The sequence below is a fragment of the Mustela erminea genome, chromosome 17 (genome assembly GCF_009829155.1).
Source record: "Mustela erminea isolate mMusErm1 chromosome 17, mMusErm1.Pri, whole genome shotgun sequence".
Classification (NCBI taxonomy): Eukaryota; Metazoa; Chordata; class Mammalia; order Carnivora; family Mustelidae; genus Mustela; species Mustela erminea.
Window position 1 is genome coordinate 46,453,398 of NC_045630.1, and position 18,036 is coordinate 46,471,433.

General features: G+C 47.3%; 1 protein-coding gene across 11 annotated transcripts in view; it reads left to right on the forward strand.

Annotated features, from left to right (window-relative positions):
• SRGAP2 (SLIT-ROBO Rho GTPase activating protein 2) overlaps window positions 1-18,036 on the forward strand; it is a 230,546-nt gene that overhangs the window by 161,314 nt on the left and 51,196 nt on the right. For 9 of the 11 annotated variants that reach the window (XM_032318979.1, XM_032318982.1, XM_032318985.1 and 6 more), the window contains 3 exons: window positions 7,099-7,323; window positions 11,016-11,117; window positions 12,147-12,344. In XM_032318979.1, coding sequence (XP_032174870.1) covers window positions 7,099-7,323; window positions 11,016-11,117; window positions 12,147-12,344 — 525 coding nt within the window. The remainder of the gene's footprint in view (window positions 1-7,098; window positions 7,324-11,015; window positions 11,118-12,146; window positions 12,345-18,036) is intronic. The other 2 variants (XM_032318980.1, XM_032318983.1) reach the window with 1 other exon arrangement.

An 18,036-nucleotide genomic window follows, 5' to 3' on the forward strand; every position in this document is an offset into this window, starting at 1 on the left:
GATATTGGCCTCTAGCTGTCTGCAGGTAGCCACTGGGCTTTAAAAGCTTCTGGCCAGACCTGGCACACCTGCCTGACTTGGTTTCTCAGTGAGTGAGCCTGCCACAATTCGCAACAGCATTTGGGGTCTGGTGTAAGATTCAGGTTCTCTGGGGCTGGTTACTGACCTGTTTTGGAACTCTGCCGTGCTGCCCTCTCCCCCACCTCTCTCTCCGGCAAACAGAGGAACTGGACTTGATCTTGGTGCTGAAATCTGGCTTCACATGCTTGGGGAACTTTTCCAAACTAGTTCCTCCAGCCAGGGACTTTTGATTTGGTAGACTTCTGCCTGTTCATGTCCTGGGTGTCGTGGTCCCACCCGGTAAGGGGAACCCTTAGGCCTATTCCAGGCACGACTTTCTCCTCTTTGCTTATTGATGCCAGTCTCAGCACCGTCCTTCGGTGGAAGTCAGAGCGCTAAACAGGATCCTTTCTCCTCAGGAGGGGAATGGCTCTTCACTGTCGGGAGCGACGCCTGTTCTCAGCACAAGAAAGAGAATCAGTTCTTTCTTATGTTCCATTTCTGCTATATATCTCACATTTGGTTAAAAAAAAAAAAGAATCAGGGGCATCTGGGTGGCTCAGTGGGTTAAAGCCTCTGCTTTCGGCTCAGGTCATGGTCTCAGGGTCCTGGGATTGAGCCCTGTGTCGGGCTCTCTGCTCAGCGGGGAACCTGCCTCCGCCTGCCTCTCTGCCTAGTTGTGATCTCTGTCTGTCAAATATATAAAATCTTTAAAAAAAAAAAAAAATCAGGCCATGCAGTCCATCACACCTCTTTGCCCCCAGAACAACAACTTGCCTGCCCCTTTTACCAGAATACTGACCTCAGACGGAGACAGGGGCTACAGCTGTGTCAGTCATCACCTTTGCAGTCCGAAGACCCTCCATCAGATGTGCGTGGGTGTTTTAAAATCAGTCCAAGAAGTAAGGTATTTTGCACCTTATTCTCAGTTAAAAAGAAAGATATTAGGGCCCATCTTCATGTATATGGTACAAAGTTTCATGAAAAAGCATCTTCTCGGCCTCCTTAGAGCTCAGCTCGGCTGTGGGTATAGGTTACTGTGGGCGGGTCCATGTTAGTAGCGTTCCAGGCCACTCAGACGGCCGAATCACTCTTGATGTGTTTGTTGTTTATTTTGTTTTCATTTTTCCTGAAGTGAGGACAGATTGATTTCTCTTTTTCCTTTTTAAAGCTGATAACATTATGTGGCTAAGTAAATATTTATTTGGAATGACGCTATGTGCTTAGCACCAAGGGTACAAAATGTATAAAATCATTTTTGCCCTAGAGGTGTTCATAGACCTACAAAAAGATAATTTCTGTGAAACTGGCTAACTGCAATGCTGAGGGAAGCCCGGGGGGCCCTAGGATTGTGTTCTTCAAACCATAGATCATGTTCCATTAGGGGGAGTCATGAAATCACTTTTATGCATTTGACTTGTTTGTTTGTTTTTTTAAATGAATAAACTAGAATAGAACAGAACAGACTAGAATAGAATGAGAAGGAAATTAGAATATCTAAGGTATATCATACTTAGATTAAGTTTTATTTTGTGAAACTGTCAGGTGTGGGGGGGGTGGTGTGTGACAAGATGTATTTCTTATTGGAAGCTGGAAGTAAAAAAAAGTTTGACTGACTGCACTAGGAACAGAGGAATGTTTCTTAGTGTCTGTATGCTCCATGAAGACGGGAACCAAGTCTTCTCTTTACCTTAATATAGAAACTGGGTCACCTGGCTGGCTCAGTTGGGAGAGCATACGACTCTTGATCTCGGGGTTGTGAGTTCAAGCCTCATGTTGGGCATAGAGATTTTATACACACACACACACACACACACACACACACACACACACTTTATATACTAAGGTTTCTCTTTTATTTATTTATTCATTAGAGATTTTATTTATTTGACAGAGAGAGAGAGAGATCACAAGTAGGCAGAGAAGCAGGCAGAGAGAGAGAGAGGGGGAAGCAGGCTCCCCGCTGAGCAGAGGGCCCTATACGGGGCTTGATCCCAGGACCCTGGGATCATGACCTGAGCCGAAGGCAGAGGCTTAACCCACTGAGCCACCCAGGCGCCCCTTCTCTTTTTTTTAAACATACACACAGTGCTTAATACACAGCTGACCACATAGTATATTCACTGAAGGAAGACAGGAGTAAAAGGAGTGGGAAGAAGGTCATTTCCTAAGGCAAGACTTTTTTTTTTCCTTTTGGTGTCTTTTAATACTGCCTAGAGATATAATTTATATACACCGCCTAAGAGTAAGTGTTACAGTTTCAAAAGTTAGGATAAATTCAGACACGCTTGTAACCTACATCTCTGTCAAGACTGAGAATATCTCCATTGCCTCAGAAAGTTCTTCTTTTCTCTTCCCAGTCAGTCCTCCCCCACCCAAAGCAACCACTGTTCTGATTTCTCTCACCATAGATTCGTTTCGCCCGTTGCAGGACGTCACAAAGATGGGGTTTTGTAGCACGTGCTCTTCAAACCTGGCCTTTTTTGTGCAGCCTGATGTCTCTGGTCGGCACCCCTGCTAGTGCCCGTATCAGTGGTTTCGGGATGATCAAGGCAATACAAACGGCCAAAGGACACCTGGGCCACACAGCAGCAGTGGGGGCAGGAGTGAGTGGGAGCCTGGGTACCTTGCCGTTCTGATCGTGACAGGATCCAGAACTTGCTTTAGGACAGGGGATGAATCTTGTGCCCGTCTGTTGCCCTCTGCGTGACGGACACCATGCTGCCTCCCTCCTCGTGGTGTGCAAGGGCGGTGTGTGTGAAGGCAGTGAGGTTGAGTGAAAAGTTACTTTTGTCGGTGCCAGGACACTGACACGAGGACTCGCCTTTGACTTCATTTTATAATATAACAAGATTGAAACTTGGACTGTAGAAACCCGCATGAGGCATCTGACACGTACCAGGAAACCTTGACTTCAGGCCAGAAAGACACTCTGAGCTGACTTAATGGAGTCTGAGAGCTGTAGGCTCGTTGGAATGTGGCTTTCCTCCCCCGTCCTCCTGTGGCTTTCCCAACCCAGGAGCAGATGGATGAATGAAGAACAGGGCATTGTCCTCAAGCATAGCTGGGGGCTTGTGAGGGCTCCGCGCTTGGGGAGAGAATCCGTGACACCACGAGCACCCAAGCCGGCCATGAAGGAATGCAGCTTCATAGGAAACTTACAAAGGGCATTTATTTTTCCCTTCTGTGTGAACTAGAAGTAGATCTTATGAAACACCCATGTTTCTTTTCTAGGCCTTCTCCAGAGTCTCTGGGTGAGGACGTGAGCTAGTAAAGGGTTAAGGAGCCGTCAACTCAAGTCCTCACACATCTGGATGGGCTATCATTAAATTCTTATAAAAATTTGATTTCCCCTGAGAGAGTTTTCATCAAACATTTATATAACCCAGAAATGGCCAGGGGAGCTCGGCATGGCCACGGAACTCATCAGAAGCCACTGAAAACGTACCTTGTCCCCATTGTGAGGGAAAATAATGTGCTGCCTCCACTCACTAGGATTCTCTTGGGAACAGAGATGAAATATTCAAATTCCGTTTACCTAACCTTGCCAGAAATTGCTTCTTTGCTAAGGCCTGTGTCCGGCTATCGTGCTTGCGGAAATCTGTGGATAGCCAAGGCTCTGTAAAACCTATCCTGGGTCTCCCTAGTTGGCTGGAGGCACAGAGGAGCCAGAGGCACACTGTGAGTCAGGCCCCCACTCAGTGGCACAGAGAAGCTACAGAACAGCTAGATCAAAGAGGCAGCAGGCAGCTGGAGAAGGCTCCCTACCTTCCATAGGCCGCACAGAGTGAGTGACACAAGGGGCTTTGGTGGCCACTCGTCCCTCTACTGATGTGTATGAAATGCCTACTACGAGCAAGGCCTTCTTGGGGTGGTGGAGGCTACCATGAAGGAATGACGCTGGCCAGGCCCTTTTTGAGGCTTGTCTTCTGGTGGGATAGAAAATGGTAAGTCTCAGAGTGAGGGAGTGTGTCCTGTGTCACGTGAGGGCTGGTGTGGTGTGGTCCTGAGTAGAGGCTAAGTTCAATGGATGCCAGGGTTGTAGGGCTGGCTGGCTTTCCAGAGGCTGGGGATTTGATTTGGATTTTGAAGATGGGGTCCATTTCCAACAAGAGAGAAGAGCGGGAAATACGTCAAGAAGGGAGGATGCTGGGTAAAGGGCAGTGGTCAGTGGATTTGGGGATCTTGGGGACTGATGTGGAAGTGTCTGCATGATGCCAGATGTGCCTCAGGACATTGCCTGTTACCAGCCTCATGACAACCGGTGAGGCCGGTGTTGTCCTCAGGGGAGGCTGAGAGAGGTTAAATTGCTCGCTCCGGGTGGTGCAGCTGACTTGAGGCCTGCTGCTGTCCCATACTCTGCCCTAAGCGGGAGCATGTCCTTGGTTAGAGCCTGAGGAAGGGAACGGAGGGAGATGGTATCGATGGTCAGACCGCAAGACAGATGAGAATTAGTTCTGGCTGGTGACCTCGCCTCACCGTTCTGGTCTGGGAAATGAAGATAATACCAGCCTCGCTGGGATTAGTATGAGGATTCAGACGTAGAACGTACATAAAGCACTTAGCACACGTCGGGCAGACGGTAAGCATACCGAGTAAAAAAAAAAAAAAGAGGTATTTTTAAATTCCCAAACTGAGCAAGGTTTGAACGCTAAAAGCTTCTGTAGGTTCTTCAGCAGGGGAATGGCCTAACAAAAGCCATCTTTGAAGACAGTGAAGCAGACAGCTCTGGTGTGGGATACGGGTCTGAATCGGGGCAGAGGTGCAGAGAATGGAGTCACCAGAAGTACAAAGGTGAGGAAGGGCGCCCCGCCCCCACCCCCCATTCTCTCCTGCACTAAAGAGCTCCCCACTCGCTCAGCCCTGCGCGCTGCCTTACTTCTGTTCACAGACTCGCAGGCACCCAGCTCATCATCAGCGTCTGCGCAGGGCTCGTCAGGAAGGTTTCCAAGTTCAAGGGCAGCCTGGCTAGCCCAGCAGCGCCTTTCAGAGGAGGAAGGGCTCCTGCACATGAAGTCTCCCAATCAGCTGCTTTTGTCTCGCTTCCATTTGCTCTTCCCTCCCAACTGGATTTGATGTCTTTCCATCCTCCGCCTCTAGTTAAGCTGTAACTGCTGTTCTTCCACGGCCGCCAGGCACCTGCCAGCGCCTGTTGGCAGCGACCCAGAGCCCAGCCCGACAGGCGCTCTGTCGCTGAGCTTCTTGTCAGATGCTCGGAGGAGGAGGCACGCCACGTGCTTTTTCTTCCCCAATCGTGGCTGCTCCCGATGTGAACATGATGAGGGGAGAGGCGGGGGGAAGTGAATGTGATGCCTGCCTGTGGAATGAAATAGCAGTCCGGCAGATGGTCTGACTCTACCCATGGATTCTTCTCTGACGTTTCTTCTCGGGTTCTGGATCCCAGAGCTGCTTGGGCAATAGAGGGGATAATGGATGGCCAAGGAATTTGGATCTCAGGGTCCTTTGGGAGGGTTGGGGAATATGGTCATAGAGTTACCAAATGCCACTGCTGAGGAAGGGCCGTAGAGATTATAATTAGTACAAGTATTTTCAGACTTTTTCTCGAGCAGAATTCTTTCTTCACATCAGACCTTACATAGAGCCCCAATCTACTGGGCGCCTGGGTGGCTCAGTCACTTAAGCGTCTGCCTTTGGCTCAGGTCATGATCCTGGAGTCCTGAGATTGAGTCCTGCATCGGGCTCTCTGCTCAGTGAGGAGCCTGCTTCTCCCACTACCCCTCCCCCAACTCATACTCTTTCTTTCTTTCTCTCTCAAAAATAACTAAATAAAGTCTGAAATTAAAAAGGATCCCAATCTGTTATGTAGATAAAAAAGCAGAGCTGGTTTGGTTGAACAGATAGGAGGCTCCAAGTCCTACTGGTTGCTGCCCTTTTACCCCCTTCTCGAGGGCAGCCTAAGCACTGGCATAGAACCTCAGAGCTCTCGGGGCACCTGGGTGACTCAGTGGGTTAAGGCCTCTGCGTTTGGCTCCGGTCATGATCCCTGGTTCTTGGGATCTAGCCCCATGTGGGGCTCTCTGCTCAGCGGGGAGCCTGCTTCCTCCTCTCTCTCTGCCTGCTTCTCTGCCTAGTTATAATCTCTATCTGTCAAATGAATAAATAAAATCTTTTTAAAAAAAATGCAATCTTTAAAAAACAAAAAACAAAAAACCTCAGAGCTCTCATCTGCAGCCTGAAAACCACCGACCTGGCCAAATCTGTTCATTTTGCAGCTGAGGGTACAGGTTCAGGGTTGGGGACTGGCTTTCCCAAGGTTGCTTGACTTCCTGTCAGTGCCCTTTTTTTTTTTTTTTTGGATACTATTGCCTTTCTCATACCTTTTTTTTTTTTTTTTCATTTTGCTTTAGAAAATCAGAATCCTTTACATGATCTGAATTTGCCCAGTTAAGACACTTAAAGAAGTTTTCCATCTTTTAAATGCTAAATCCGAATCTGCTGCTAAGGCCTGTCCTAGAACAGTGGGAGTGATGACAGACGACAGGGTCTCCTCTCCTCCCACTGGGGTTCAGTGTTGGTGTAAGTGAACTGCTCTTGGGAGATTTGTGAGTTGTGAACCTTAAATGCTGAGGTGGCCTGGTTTGGTTCATATGTCGTGACTTGACCACAGTGACCCTCGGGGAGTGGCAGGCTATATTTTCATTGTTGAATTTTGTTATAATGGTATCCCCAGTGAAACCCTAAGGTGGAAGAGGATTCCCTTCAACCCTCAGCTCTTCTGAGGGTTATTACTGGATAACCCTCATTGGATAGCCCTGTGCAGCGTGTGATGAAATAGTTTCCTTCTGTCCTGTTGAGTGCTCTCCTTCCCAGTCAGCCTGTAGTCCCCTGAGGTGTGTCTTCCACTGAATTGGGAGTAGAAACCAGAAATCTCACCTGGATTTTGGAAGTCAGGATGTCAGCCTTCTGGCTGCACAGCCAGTCGCTCTGATATGGTCAGAGATGTCCGGGGGCCACGTCCCTTCCTGCCAAGCCTTGGGACTGTCTATGGTTTGCTCATGTGCCTTCTCCGTCCCACAGCAGTGTTGTGACTTAGGCTACCATGCCAGCCTGAACCGGGCGCTACGCACCTTCCTCTCCGCTGAGCTGAATCTGGAGCAGTCAAAGCACGAGGGTCTGGATGCCATCGAGAATGCCGTAGAGAACCTGGATGCCACCAGTGACAAGCAGCGCCTCATGGAGATGTACAACAATGTCTTCTGCCCACCTATGAAGTTTGAGTTCCAGCCCCACATGGGGGACATGGTGAGGTCTTCTTCCCATCACCACACTCCCTAAGGAGCTTGAGCTCACTTGTGCCTGGATTCATACACTGAGGCCACATTATTCTGGGGAGAGCAAGGCCTGGGCTGGCTTCCTGTCAGGTGGGTGAGGAGCATTCCACTCATTCGGCAAATAGCTACGGAGCAGCAGGTAGCGACCGAGCACCTGCTGGGATTGACCGTGGACATGGGGATTAGGGCCCTCAGGGAGATTCCAGTCTAGTGTGTGGAGAGAGAGTTGGAAATATGCATAGGGAGGGGCACCCAGGGGGTCCAGCAGGATCAGAAGAGGTGAAAGACAGCAGGTGTATAAAAACCAACTGTTCAGTATGGGAAGAGGGAAAGATTTGGAGAAGGCCTCCAAATGGTGAGTCTGGAGGAAGGGCTAACATGGGGAAGATACTCGCAGCTTTTGACAGGGACGGAGGGCTAAGTGCGGCAGTAGTGATGTCATCCTTCGTCACTTGGCAGAGATCTAAAGGATCTCATTCTCTTGATATTCGAAGACTGCAATAAAAGGTGTAGCTTTGCTTGGGTATTGAACAAAAAAGAACGGCTAAGACGGACAAGAAGGAGCTAAGATGTCATCCCAGAGGCCTGATGCTGTCTGCCCAGGCTGGGGAACAGGAACATGGGGGCCCTGTTTTGAACTTTTCTCCTCCGAGACTGAAACAAGAAGGGCGTAAACCAAGTGAGAGGAACAAGAAGCTCTTTGGTTTTAATTACTCTGAATCTTTTAGTTCCACTTGGGGTGGTTTTGCATGCATATCGGAGTGAACCCTACTCCGGTCTATAGAAGCTACCCTTTACCTTCCGGGCTAAACCGGAAGGAGGATGTGTAGGCTTACATAATAGAAAGATCTTCAGGCATGGTTGGATTTAGGAGTCGGAAGTTATCAAGACTCCGATTTTTTTTTTTCTTTCTCTCGGCGTCACATCTTGTATCTTGGCTCTATTCTCAGGTAGGCTCTCCTCCCGTAAGGCCAAAATGACTATATTTCCAGCTGAATCTTCTTGTACATCCAAACCCAGTAGAAGGAGTATCTGCTTCCCTCCTAGAAACCCCCACAAAAGTCTCACTGTGTCTTCTTCGTTCTGATTGGCTGATGTGTTTATCCCTGAGCCACTGATCGTGGCTGCGGGTCTGCAGTTGGCTGATTGGCTAATGCCTAAGTCACGTGCTCCACCCCCGAGTCGGGGAGAGCCTCTTCCGAAATGCCTGACCTGAGCTGTGGGGTGGGAGGTTCCCCCAGAAGCTAGTCAGGCCCGAATTGCCAGAAGAAGGAGGAAGGGATGTGTGGTGACTGAGAAACAACCATGTCCTCTCAACAAGGGAATAGTATATCCAACAGGATTAGTATCCAGATGCTTTTTAGAAAACCCTGTCCCAGAATGACAACTGTTGGCAGTGTCACTAGAGGATTCGCTGTCATCGATAGTCCACAGTGGAGTATGGGACATTTCTATCGTAAAGACAAAAATGTAGAGATGATTTCTTTCCCCTCCTCAGGGAAAACCAAACCCTGCACAGTTTGTTTCCATTTCTGTGACTTAGGAAATGTCAGTGTCTGAACAGATGGGAAAGTGAAATGGCAGAGTGTGCAGTCAGAGGTGGGGGGGTGGGGGGGTGCCACCGAGCCCCAGGAAGCCCCATTCCTCACCTGCCCTGGCTTCTGGTCCAGCTTGTCTTCCAGTCCCCTCCTCCGGCTGCCACTGACATTCCTTCCCAAAAATCAGTGGAACTCTGGGACCAGCTGAGCAGAGTGATACATTTTTCTGGTGTTGACTGAGTCGCCTTCGGAGCCAAACAGCTTGTCTCCATAAAGGGAGAATGCGAATGCTGGGTGCTTGGGCCCCCTCGTAGCCTTGTCAGTGCCTCGGTTTCCTACCGCGGAGCACAGCTGGAACACATTACCGTGCACCCCGGTAGAGGACCTCGGCCAAGGCATGCATCAGCAGCCGTGCTGCTTCTTAAAGGCATAGGCATGGAGGTCCGTTTTGCGTACGTGGGTCCTCCCTGCTAGGTCTAGGTTGCTTTAAAATCAGTAGTTCACTCTCTGGCTTTGGCCCTCCTTCCCTGTGATACAGCTGACCAGCCACAGAGCCAGGCAGGGGCCAGGGTCAGCCCTAGATCTTGCAAAGGTTCTGCGTTCCAGCCCCGCCTTCCTAGGAATAGAAAAGAAAAAGAGATGAGAAGGCAAGTTTCTCTTGGTCCCCACAGCCTGTCTGTCCCCACCGGTGTGGGCTGTCTGTAGACTATGGAGGCAACAAGAGGGAACTGCCTGGAAGTCCTTGAATTAGGGCCAAGGTTCGGGTGGCATTTTGACCGGAAGCCCTGAAATTGGCCAAGGCCCCACACTGACGGGTGTTCGGGGGTGCTCGGCACATGAGTGGATGCCAAGCACTCTCAGATGTACTAGGAGGAGGCGCTTGGCTCTACCCTTGGTGCCCCCAGAGGCTTGTGGGGCTCTGGATGCCTGACCAGTGACATCAGGCAGCCAGAGAGTTTCACTCTTGGCTCTAACCCATCCTGGCCACTGAGCTCTCTCCATTGTGTCTGCTTATCCAAGAGCCAGAGTGAAGTCAGCTCTCTTCAGATCTGAGAGCTGGCTCAGGCCAGCCCCTCAGCTGGGGGAGGAGGTCAAGTCCGTTGGGAGCTTAAAAGCCAATGGAGGAAAAGGTCAAGTCCCAGCCCCCTCCATTTGAAGAGAGGTTTTGTCTTCCCAGCAAGAGAATGGTCTGTGGGCATGTGAATGTGCCCACTCATTGCTGAGGAAGAGGGAGACCAGTTCTATCCAGATGTCTCTCTGCAGACGAGAGGCGAAGGGACACGTGGTGGCAAGGTGACAGGAGCTGCCTCCATGTGGGTCCTGCCTCCTAATCTGCCAGCCTTCTGTTCCTCATCTGTCATCCTGGAGACTGTGGGTGATCTCGTGCCCATGCCACAGCCATGCCCCCATCGGGAGATGGTGGCTCGGCCATCTTGTCAGAGAAGGAAAAGCTCGTGGACTGCAGTCCTTAGGGGAAGGGCAGACTCCTCTCCTACACAGATCTGGTACGAACCTGGGGCAGAAGGTTGGCTCTTGGAAAGTGCCAAGTTTACCAGATTCTGTGCCCTCTGGGGCCCTCAAGCACAGCCCGTGGACTTGCTCCTGGCTTTACACTTTCTCTCGTTGAGTCAGAGCTCTCATGCATGGCCCAGATTTATAAACACATGCTGGCTGCCAGCAGCGGCAAGCTAGCCTCCTGACCCACTTCTCTGCTGCTTTCACTCTCGGACATGAAGGGGAATGAAGGAGGGGCCGGAGAGGTGGCCACTCGGACTCCTGGCAGGAAACCCTCCCTGCCAAAGCATTGTGTCTGTGGCGCTGGAGCACCCTGCGCTGGTCCTGCGCTGGCTTTTGCGGAGCCACAGAGCCCACCAGGCACTAGCCTGGGGATGGGCCCCCTATGGAGGGACCTGGTCTTTCCAAACAGGTCCCACTTCTCATTCCCTTCTTGTGCTGTTTGGTCCTGGCAGAGGTTCACACATGCTGCCTTGGGGTTTTTGTTTTCACAGAGAAACTGTGAGGCTTCCAGCTTGAACATGAGTACTTTTATTAGTAGTAATGGGACTCTGGAACCTCCAGAAGAACTGTGTCCTCTTCCTGACCTGGTGTTGCTTTCTTTTGGCAGGCTTCCCAGCTCTGTGCCCAGCAGCCTGTCCAGAGTGAGCTGGTTCAGCGATGCCAGCAACTGCAGTCCCGCCTGTCCACCCTGAAGATTGAGAACGAAGAGGTGAGTTTCCTGCTTAGGAGACTCGGAGCCCGCCTCCGAGTTTCCCCGTGGAACCTCTTTCTTGCTGCCCATCTGGGAGCAGGTGGAAGGAGCATGCAGAGAATGTCCGGGCTGCCGCAAGCGTTTCCTAGCCAAGCGTAGCCTTGGATTTTCCCCCTCTGCTACATCCTGCCCTTGAACTCCAGGAAGTTGCTCTTGCATTGCCAAAGGTTGAGCTCTATTTTGAGCTTTTGCAAAATGCTTTTTTTTTTTTTCCCCCTCTACACATTTAATCAAAATGGCACTTGGCAGCTGTGTGAACAATATTGTGTCTCTGAAACCACCCCCTCATGCCTGGCTTTTTCCAGCATTTTCAAACAAACAGAGGCCTTTGACTTTGACACTTAAAACATCTCCATCCTCTTAGAAAAGGGGGACTTTCTTCTGCACCCAGCGTCCTTGCTTTAAACAGCTAGTTCAAAAGGGCAGCATGATTAATTGTCCAGCTTCTTTCTTTTGTGCTCAGGAGACTTCTTACCTGGCATCTCAGTCTTACTCTTCCCAGGAGGATCAGGAAGGACCGGGTTGGGTGGGGGGGGGGGTGTCACTTCATTGGCCAATGGGGCAGCCAATCCACTGATTTGCTGAAGGTCATGAAACAGCATGGGGTGTGGTGGGACCAGGCCAATCTCACATTTTAACCAGCTCTTTACATCATGAGGTTGGTTTGGATTTGTTTTATTCTCCCCGTTAGCACTTCCATTGTAGCCCAGAGCTAATATTAAACTTAAAAAGTCAACATTAAATAAAAGAGCTGGGTCATATCACAGAGCCTGAGGAGGGGGATGGTTTTAGGTCTTCTGTAAAAAGAGAAGCACTGTAGAACAGAGTCCGTGTGATGGTGGTCACTCTCTCAGCACCGTCCGATGGGAAGCAGAGCTGCACCTTCTGACAGCAGCTCCCCAGTCCCCTCCAGCCCCTTCTCTCCCACTCCTCCCAACTTCTCCCTTACCTGCCCCTCACACGTTACATTGGCCCTTGTCGTGGCAGGTAAAGAAGACGATGGAAGCCACTCTCCAGACCATCCAGGACATTGTGACTGTTGAGGATTTTGACGTGTCCGACTGCTTCCAGTACAGCAACTCTATGGAATCCGTCAAGTCCACGGTCTCAGAAACCTTCATGAGCAAGCCCAGCATCGCTAAGAGGAGAGCCAACCAGCAAGAGACCGAGCAATTCTATTTCACGGTGAGGGGGCTTGATGGCTCTCAAGGAGCACCTGCAGCCCACAGGGAGACTTGGAACCCAGAGTCCTGGTCGAGTCTTGGAAGGGCAGACTTTGAATACTTTAATTTGGATCTGGGCATATTCAGAGACCATTCCTCAGCTTCAGTTAAGACACAGATATCTCTAAGTTGTAGGTATCAAACAGGGATCCCCCAAGAGAAAGGTGCTCCCAAGTACACTGCCAGGAAGATTTCTTTTCCTTTTTTTCCTTGCCCCGGAAGACTTTTCTTTTCTTTTCTTTTTCTTTTCTCTTCTTTTTTAAAGAATTTTTATTAACCAGCTAGTAGGCTTCTGTTGGAAAGTTTCCTTATCGGCCACGGGGAATCACGAAAGGAGATCTTTATTTCTTAGTTCTTGGGAATTATATCCAATGTATTCTGGCTAACACGTATCTTATTTCTGAAGTTGATAATCTCTTCTAGGTGATGCGATGACATTATTTTATAATTTTTGCTGATGGAAAATTATCTTTCATAAAAATGACTAAAATTCAAAAGGACAGGTCATGTGCAGTGTCATTGGTTTCCAGAGGATTCCAAAACACTGTATTTTCTTATCTGTGTATATCCTACTCTTCTGTTAGACAAACAGACCCGATTATTTTCAGGTTGTGTTAACAGTCCTTTGGAAGGTTGCTGGCTGGTCTTTGGTGCTGCTTTTTTAATAATTAAGTTATTTTGAGCTTGCCAAGTAGGATTCATTGCCTGGACTAAAATTTATTTTCTCATCTTCTGACAACCAAGAAAGGAGAAATTAAATTTGCAGATGTGAGATGAAATGTAGCTGGTGAATGTGCAAACTGATTCTGAATGAGAGGGATTAACTTGTTTTTTAGTCAAGAAACACAATCTGCATGCAGTAAATTGAATTTTTCCTCCCAACTGGAACAATTTGTTTAATTCTTCTTTGAACATTGTCCTTTTTCCATTAAGAACTAGTGATTTGCTATGTTTTCTAAAAAAAGAAATCTGGTTTTTTTTACTTAAAATTAAGAATTCTTCAGATTTTTTTTTTTTAAATCTTGGAGGAGACTTTGAAAAGGAGTGATTTAACAGTGTTATTCTTTTAAAATGACTTTTTTCTTGTTATATGAAGTAAAACATCCATATGATATTAGTTTAGAAACAAAAAGGAAGAAAGTAAGAATCATCCGTAATCGCACTACCTTGAGATAACAGTATTAGGGCGTATTCCCTTCCTGGTGTTTTTCTCTGCGCAGACAAACATCTCTGTGAATATGTATTTAGAATGTGTTACAAAAAGTGGGATGTTGGCTATGCACGCTGTTTTATGATCTGCTTTCATTTAACAAATGATTAGTATTTTCCCATTTCATTTCATCATAACATTCTTGAATATTTTATGAGTGAAATACTAAAATCTACACAGAGAAATAACGGAATGATATTTTGTCCCATTCATCCTTTTTGTAAAATATTTCGCACACTGCCTGGTCTGTACAGAGTGCTCATTAAGTGCTGAAAATTTATTGTCACTACAGTCATTATTAACTTATTCATTAATCATTATTGAATTACTCATCAGTAACTTATCAAGGATCTTCTTTGTGCTAAACATGGTGCCAAAGCTCGGAATACTGGGAGTGCAGAGTGCAGAGGGGAATGATGGGATTAGGCATCCGAAGGGAGAACCTCCATTTTCACTTTGTATGTTTCAAAACAGTTACAGTAAGTTGATTTTTGCAATCAAAAAAATAAGTATGAAAATTTTCAGCTACGTGCACAGGCACATGAATGGTGGCCAGGATGGGTGGAGTTGGCGAAACATCTCATACAAAGTGACTTTTGTGCTTGACCTTGAAGGATGAGTGAACCAGGCAGTGAATCAAGCAGAGAATGACATTCCTTGAGAAAAGAGCAGTCTGTACAAAGCATAAAGGCATGCAAAGCCCGGGCTAGACAGAACGAGAACTTCTTGTCTATCATGAGGGCTGTCTCACCACCCCAAGCTTTCTTATCTCAGGAGGTTGTTGAACACTCTAAAGGCTTTTAATAATAGGATTGTTTGGCTGGTCTGTCTGCACTGCTTAGATATAACACTACTTAATGACCCAATCTCATTACATTGCAGCAGATTTCCATTTTTCTTATTAAATAAGAAATTTTGACATAAAAATCTGTATTTAAGACTGTCAGAATTACTTTCTGGCTTTCAGCAAAGCAATGACATGCGTTCAAAGTTGACCCTTAGTAAGAGCAGGGATGACCATATCCAAACCGATGACCTCAAATCCTGCCCACCCTTTCGCTCCTAGTCCACTTCCTGTCTTTTGTGGCCGGAGGGCCTACTTACCAAAATTATGTCCAAATTTTCATGGCTAACAGGAGCACTTTTTTTGTCTGGGCTTCTGTAGTAATCGATGTATAAGAGAGTTCATCATTTTTGTAACTAGTGCTGGGAATGCACCAAATAATTCATTTCATGATAAAAGGGCTTTTTGGGGGGTAGCAAAATAGACATTTAAATAAGGGGGGGTGTGCATATTAGCATGACTACCTGTGTTTGCCACACTGTACGAAGCCCACAGAACTGTAGATGTGCTTTTCCTCGTCTGCTGCCTCCACAGACGTCGCCCCTGGTTTTTTCTGTGTCCTTCAGAAACATCAGAGTAGAGCATCCTAGAAGCTCCCCTCCCTTGGAAAGTTGGGAAGAGGTCCCCTACCATGGCTTTGACTTGTAGGTAGTGTGCCTAGCAACCCACAGGGCTGCTAGAAAGCTGTCTAGCCATTGTCGGCTGTCATCAAATTGATCTGCCAAGAGGACATCGATTGGAAATTTAAGCATGTTCTATAAAGGTCGGTCATTTGCAGGAGTCTCAAGAAAGTAAACATGGAATTTAAAAGCTTATAGTGATTTTTAGAAATCATCTAATCACATTCTCATTTGAAAGATGAAAAAACAAAACAAAACAAAACCAAAACCCCTCAATCCGGAGAAGTTGGGTAGCTGTTCCAAGGGACTCAGCAAGAGCTGAAGCTAGAACTTGGCCGAGTGCCTGGGTGGCTTACGTTGGTTAAGTGTCCAACTTTTGATTTCAGCTCAGGTCCTGATCTCAGGGTCACGGGATTAAGCCCCTTGACAGGCTCCACGCTGAGTGTGAAGCCTCTTTAGGATTCTTTCCCTCTGCACCACTGGCTGCCCCCCCCCACACCTCCCCCACCACACACGCACATGTTCTCTAAATAGGTAAATAAATAAAACTAAAACTCTGGTCAGCTGGTCTCAGGCCATTGGCTTCTTTCTGTCCTCTCTGCTGAAGAAGCTGAGGTGAAAGAAAGGCTCAGAAACAGGCCAGCTTTCTCCTCTCTCTTGCCCTAAGTGAGGTGATGTTTCCTGATCTTCTGGGCTGTGCATCTCTCATCTTTTGTAACACACAGCCCAGCAGTGTCTACTTTTTATCTCATTGCTTTTTTTTTACTGTGATTGTTAAAAATAAGGAAATTAAAAATATATATAGAATATATATAAATAAAATATAATATATAAATATATTAAAATATATATTTATCTATATAAATATATAAAATATATATAAATAAAATATATATATAAAATATATGTATTTGGGGAGATGCAAAGAGTTCAAAACAGTATACACAACAGGTCATGCTTCCTCCCCTTCTCGGGCCCTCACTTCCTCTCCCATCTTCCAGGGATTGAAACTGGTTTCTTCTGTGTTCTTCCAGAGATAGTCTCTGTGTAGACAACCATTGACTTTTCCTTTAATGCAATAGAATTACATTAGAAATACAATGAAATCAAATAAAGAGAAGTATAAATAGAAGTAGCCCAATTCATACTGTTCTTCACTTTGCTTTTTTCACTTAATTTTTTTCATATTAGTCCAAAGAGCTCTGCCTCCTTTTTAGATCGCTGCACAGAATTCCACTGTATGAATGGGTTCACCATCATTTTTATTTAACCAGTTCCCAGCTCATGGGAAGTAACACTCCCTGTTTAGCCCAGGACTGTCAAAGCCTTATAAGGCTGGCATTTCTCCTAAGTATTTCCCTGTATGGGGGTTGTTACGGGGTTCTTATATGGGGGAAGGAGTGAAGAAGGAGTTAAAGGTCATGGCTGATAAAGATAAACTGCCTGAATTCTTGGGTACAAAATTGGTAAGAACACAGGGGAGAAGATGATATCTTGGCCATTGGGGCAGTGCTCTAGACCTAGATCTGGTGTGGTCCAAGATCTTCTTTTTTTATCTTGGTCCTCTCCTAAAGGCACTCAGGAAATGTGTGCTAAGTAGGTCCCTACTGAGCCCCTACCCTGTCAGTTTAAGAGGGAGATGCCTGCCGTTTTACAGGTCTCCTCTGTTACGGATTCTGTCTGACAGCCGTTTCCGGCTTTACAAACTGACGAAGAGGAGAGAAACGTCAGGGTGCCTGGATGGCGGGGACGCAGCCACCCCATAATGACATTCATGTGTCTCTGTGCATGGGGCGGGCTCAACACGGCTCCCTCCTCCACCCACCGCACCCCTTTGTAGCAGTGGGTGCTTATGGCCTTCAGTTCACACAGATTAAATGCAAGGCGGAGGGCCACCTGGGTGGCTCAGTCGGTAAGCATCTGTCTTCGGCTCAGGTCAGGATCTCGGGGTCCTGGGATCAAGTCCTACATTGGCTCCTTGCTCGACAGGGGGTCTGCCTCTCCCTCTCTTCCCTGCTCATGCGCTCTCTCTCTCTCTCTCTCAAATAAATAAATAAATAATATATTTTTTTAAACAATCCAAGGTATCGACAGGGTCCATGAGATTTATACTTCCATCATACTAAAGGGAAGAGGTATTTTAAATTAATTGGAACAACATTCTTGGTGCCTCTTACTTTTTTGTTCTGAAGATCAGAAACCCGTTTTGATTCCACTGTCTTATATATTAGCACAAAGCAAAGAGGTTTGGGGAAGTTGTGTTTTTAGGCTATCTGAGCGGGTGATTCAGATACAAGGAAGGGATACTCCTGACTGCCGGATGATTGGGTTGTGAGCTATAATCATGGCCACGCTTGTCATCCTGTGCTGTCTGCTAACAGCCTTGGGGGACAGGTACATTATCCCGGTTTTTCCGATGGGGGGGGTAAGTGACTCGCCCAAGGTAAGCGGTAGGACTCCAGTTTCTCAACTAAGGCTCTTTCATCTTGCTGCAACAAAGTGTCTGTCAGGGAGGAAGGGCCCTGAGAGAAAAACTGTTCCACTAATACTTTTCAATAAATAAAATTCATCACCAGCAGTTAAGAATCAGTTAGGAATTGTTAAGAAGTAAATTAATGAGATCATAAAACTGAATTGAAGGCTTCTAGTGGCAAACAGCACCAAACCACTCAGTAGACTCTTGGCTCCCCTTCCTACTGTTTTTTTTTTTTTTTTAAGATTTTATTTATTTAGGGGCGCCTGGGGGGCTCAGTGGGTGAAGCCGCTGCCTTCGGCTCAGGTCGTGATCTCGGGGTCCTGGGATCGAGCCCCGCATCCGGCTCTCTGCTCAGCAGGGAGCCTGCTTCCCCCCGCCCCCTGCCTGCCTCTCTGTCTACTGTGATCTCTCTCTGTCAAATAAATAAATAAAATCTTTTTTAAAAAGATTATTTATTTGAAAGAGAATAAGAGAGAGAGAACCTGAGATGGGGGAGGGTCAGAG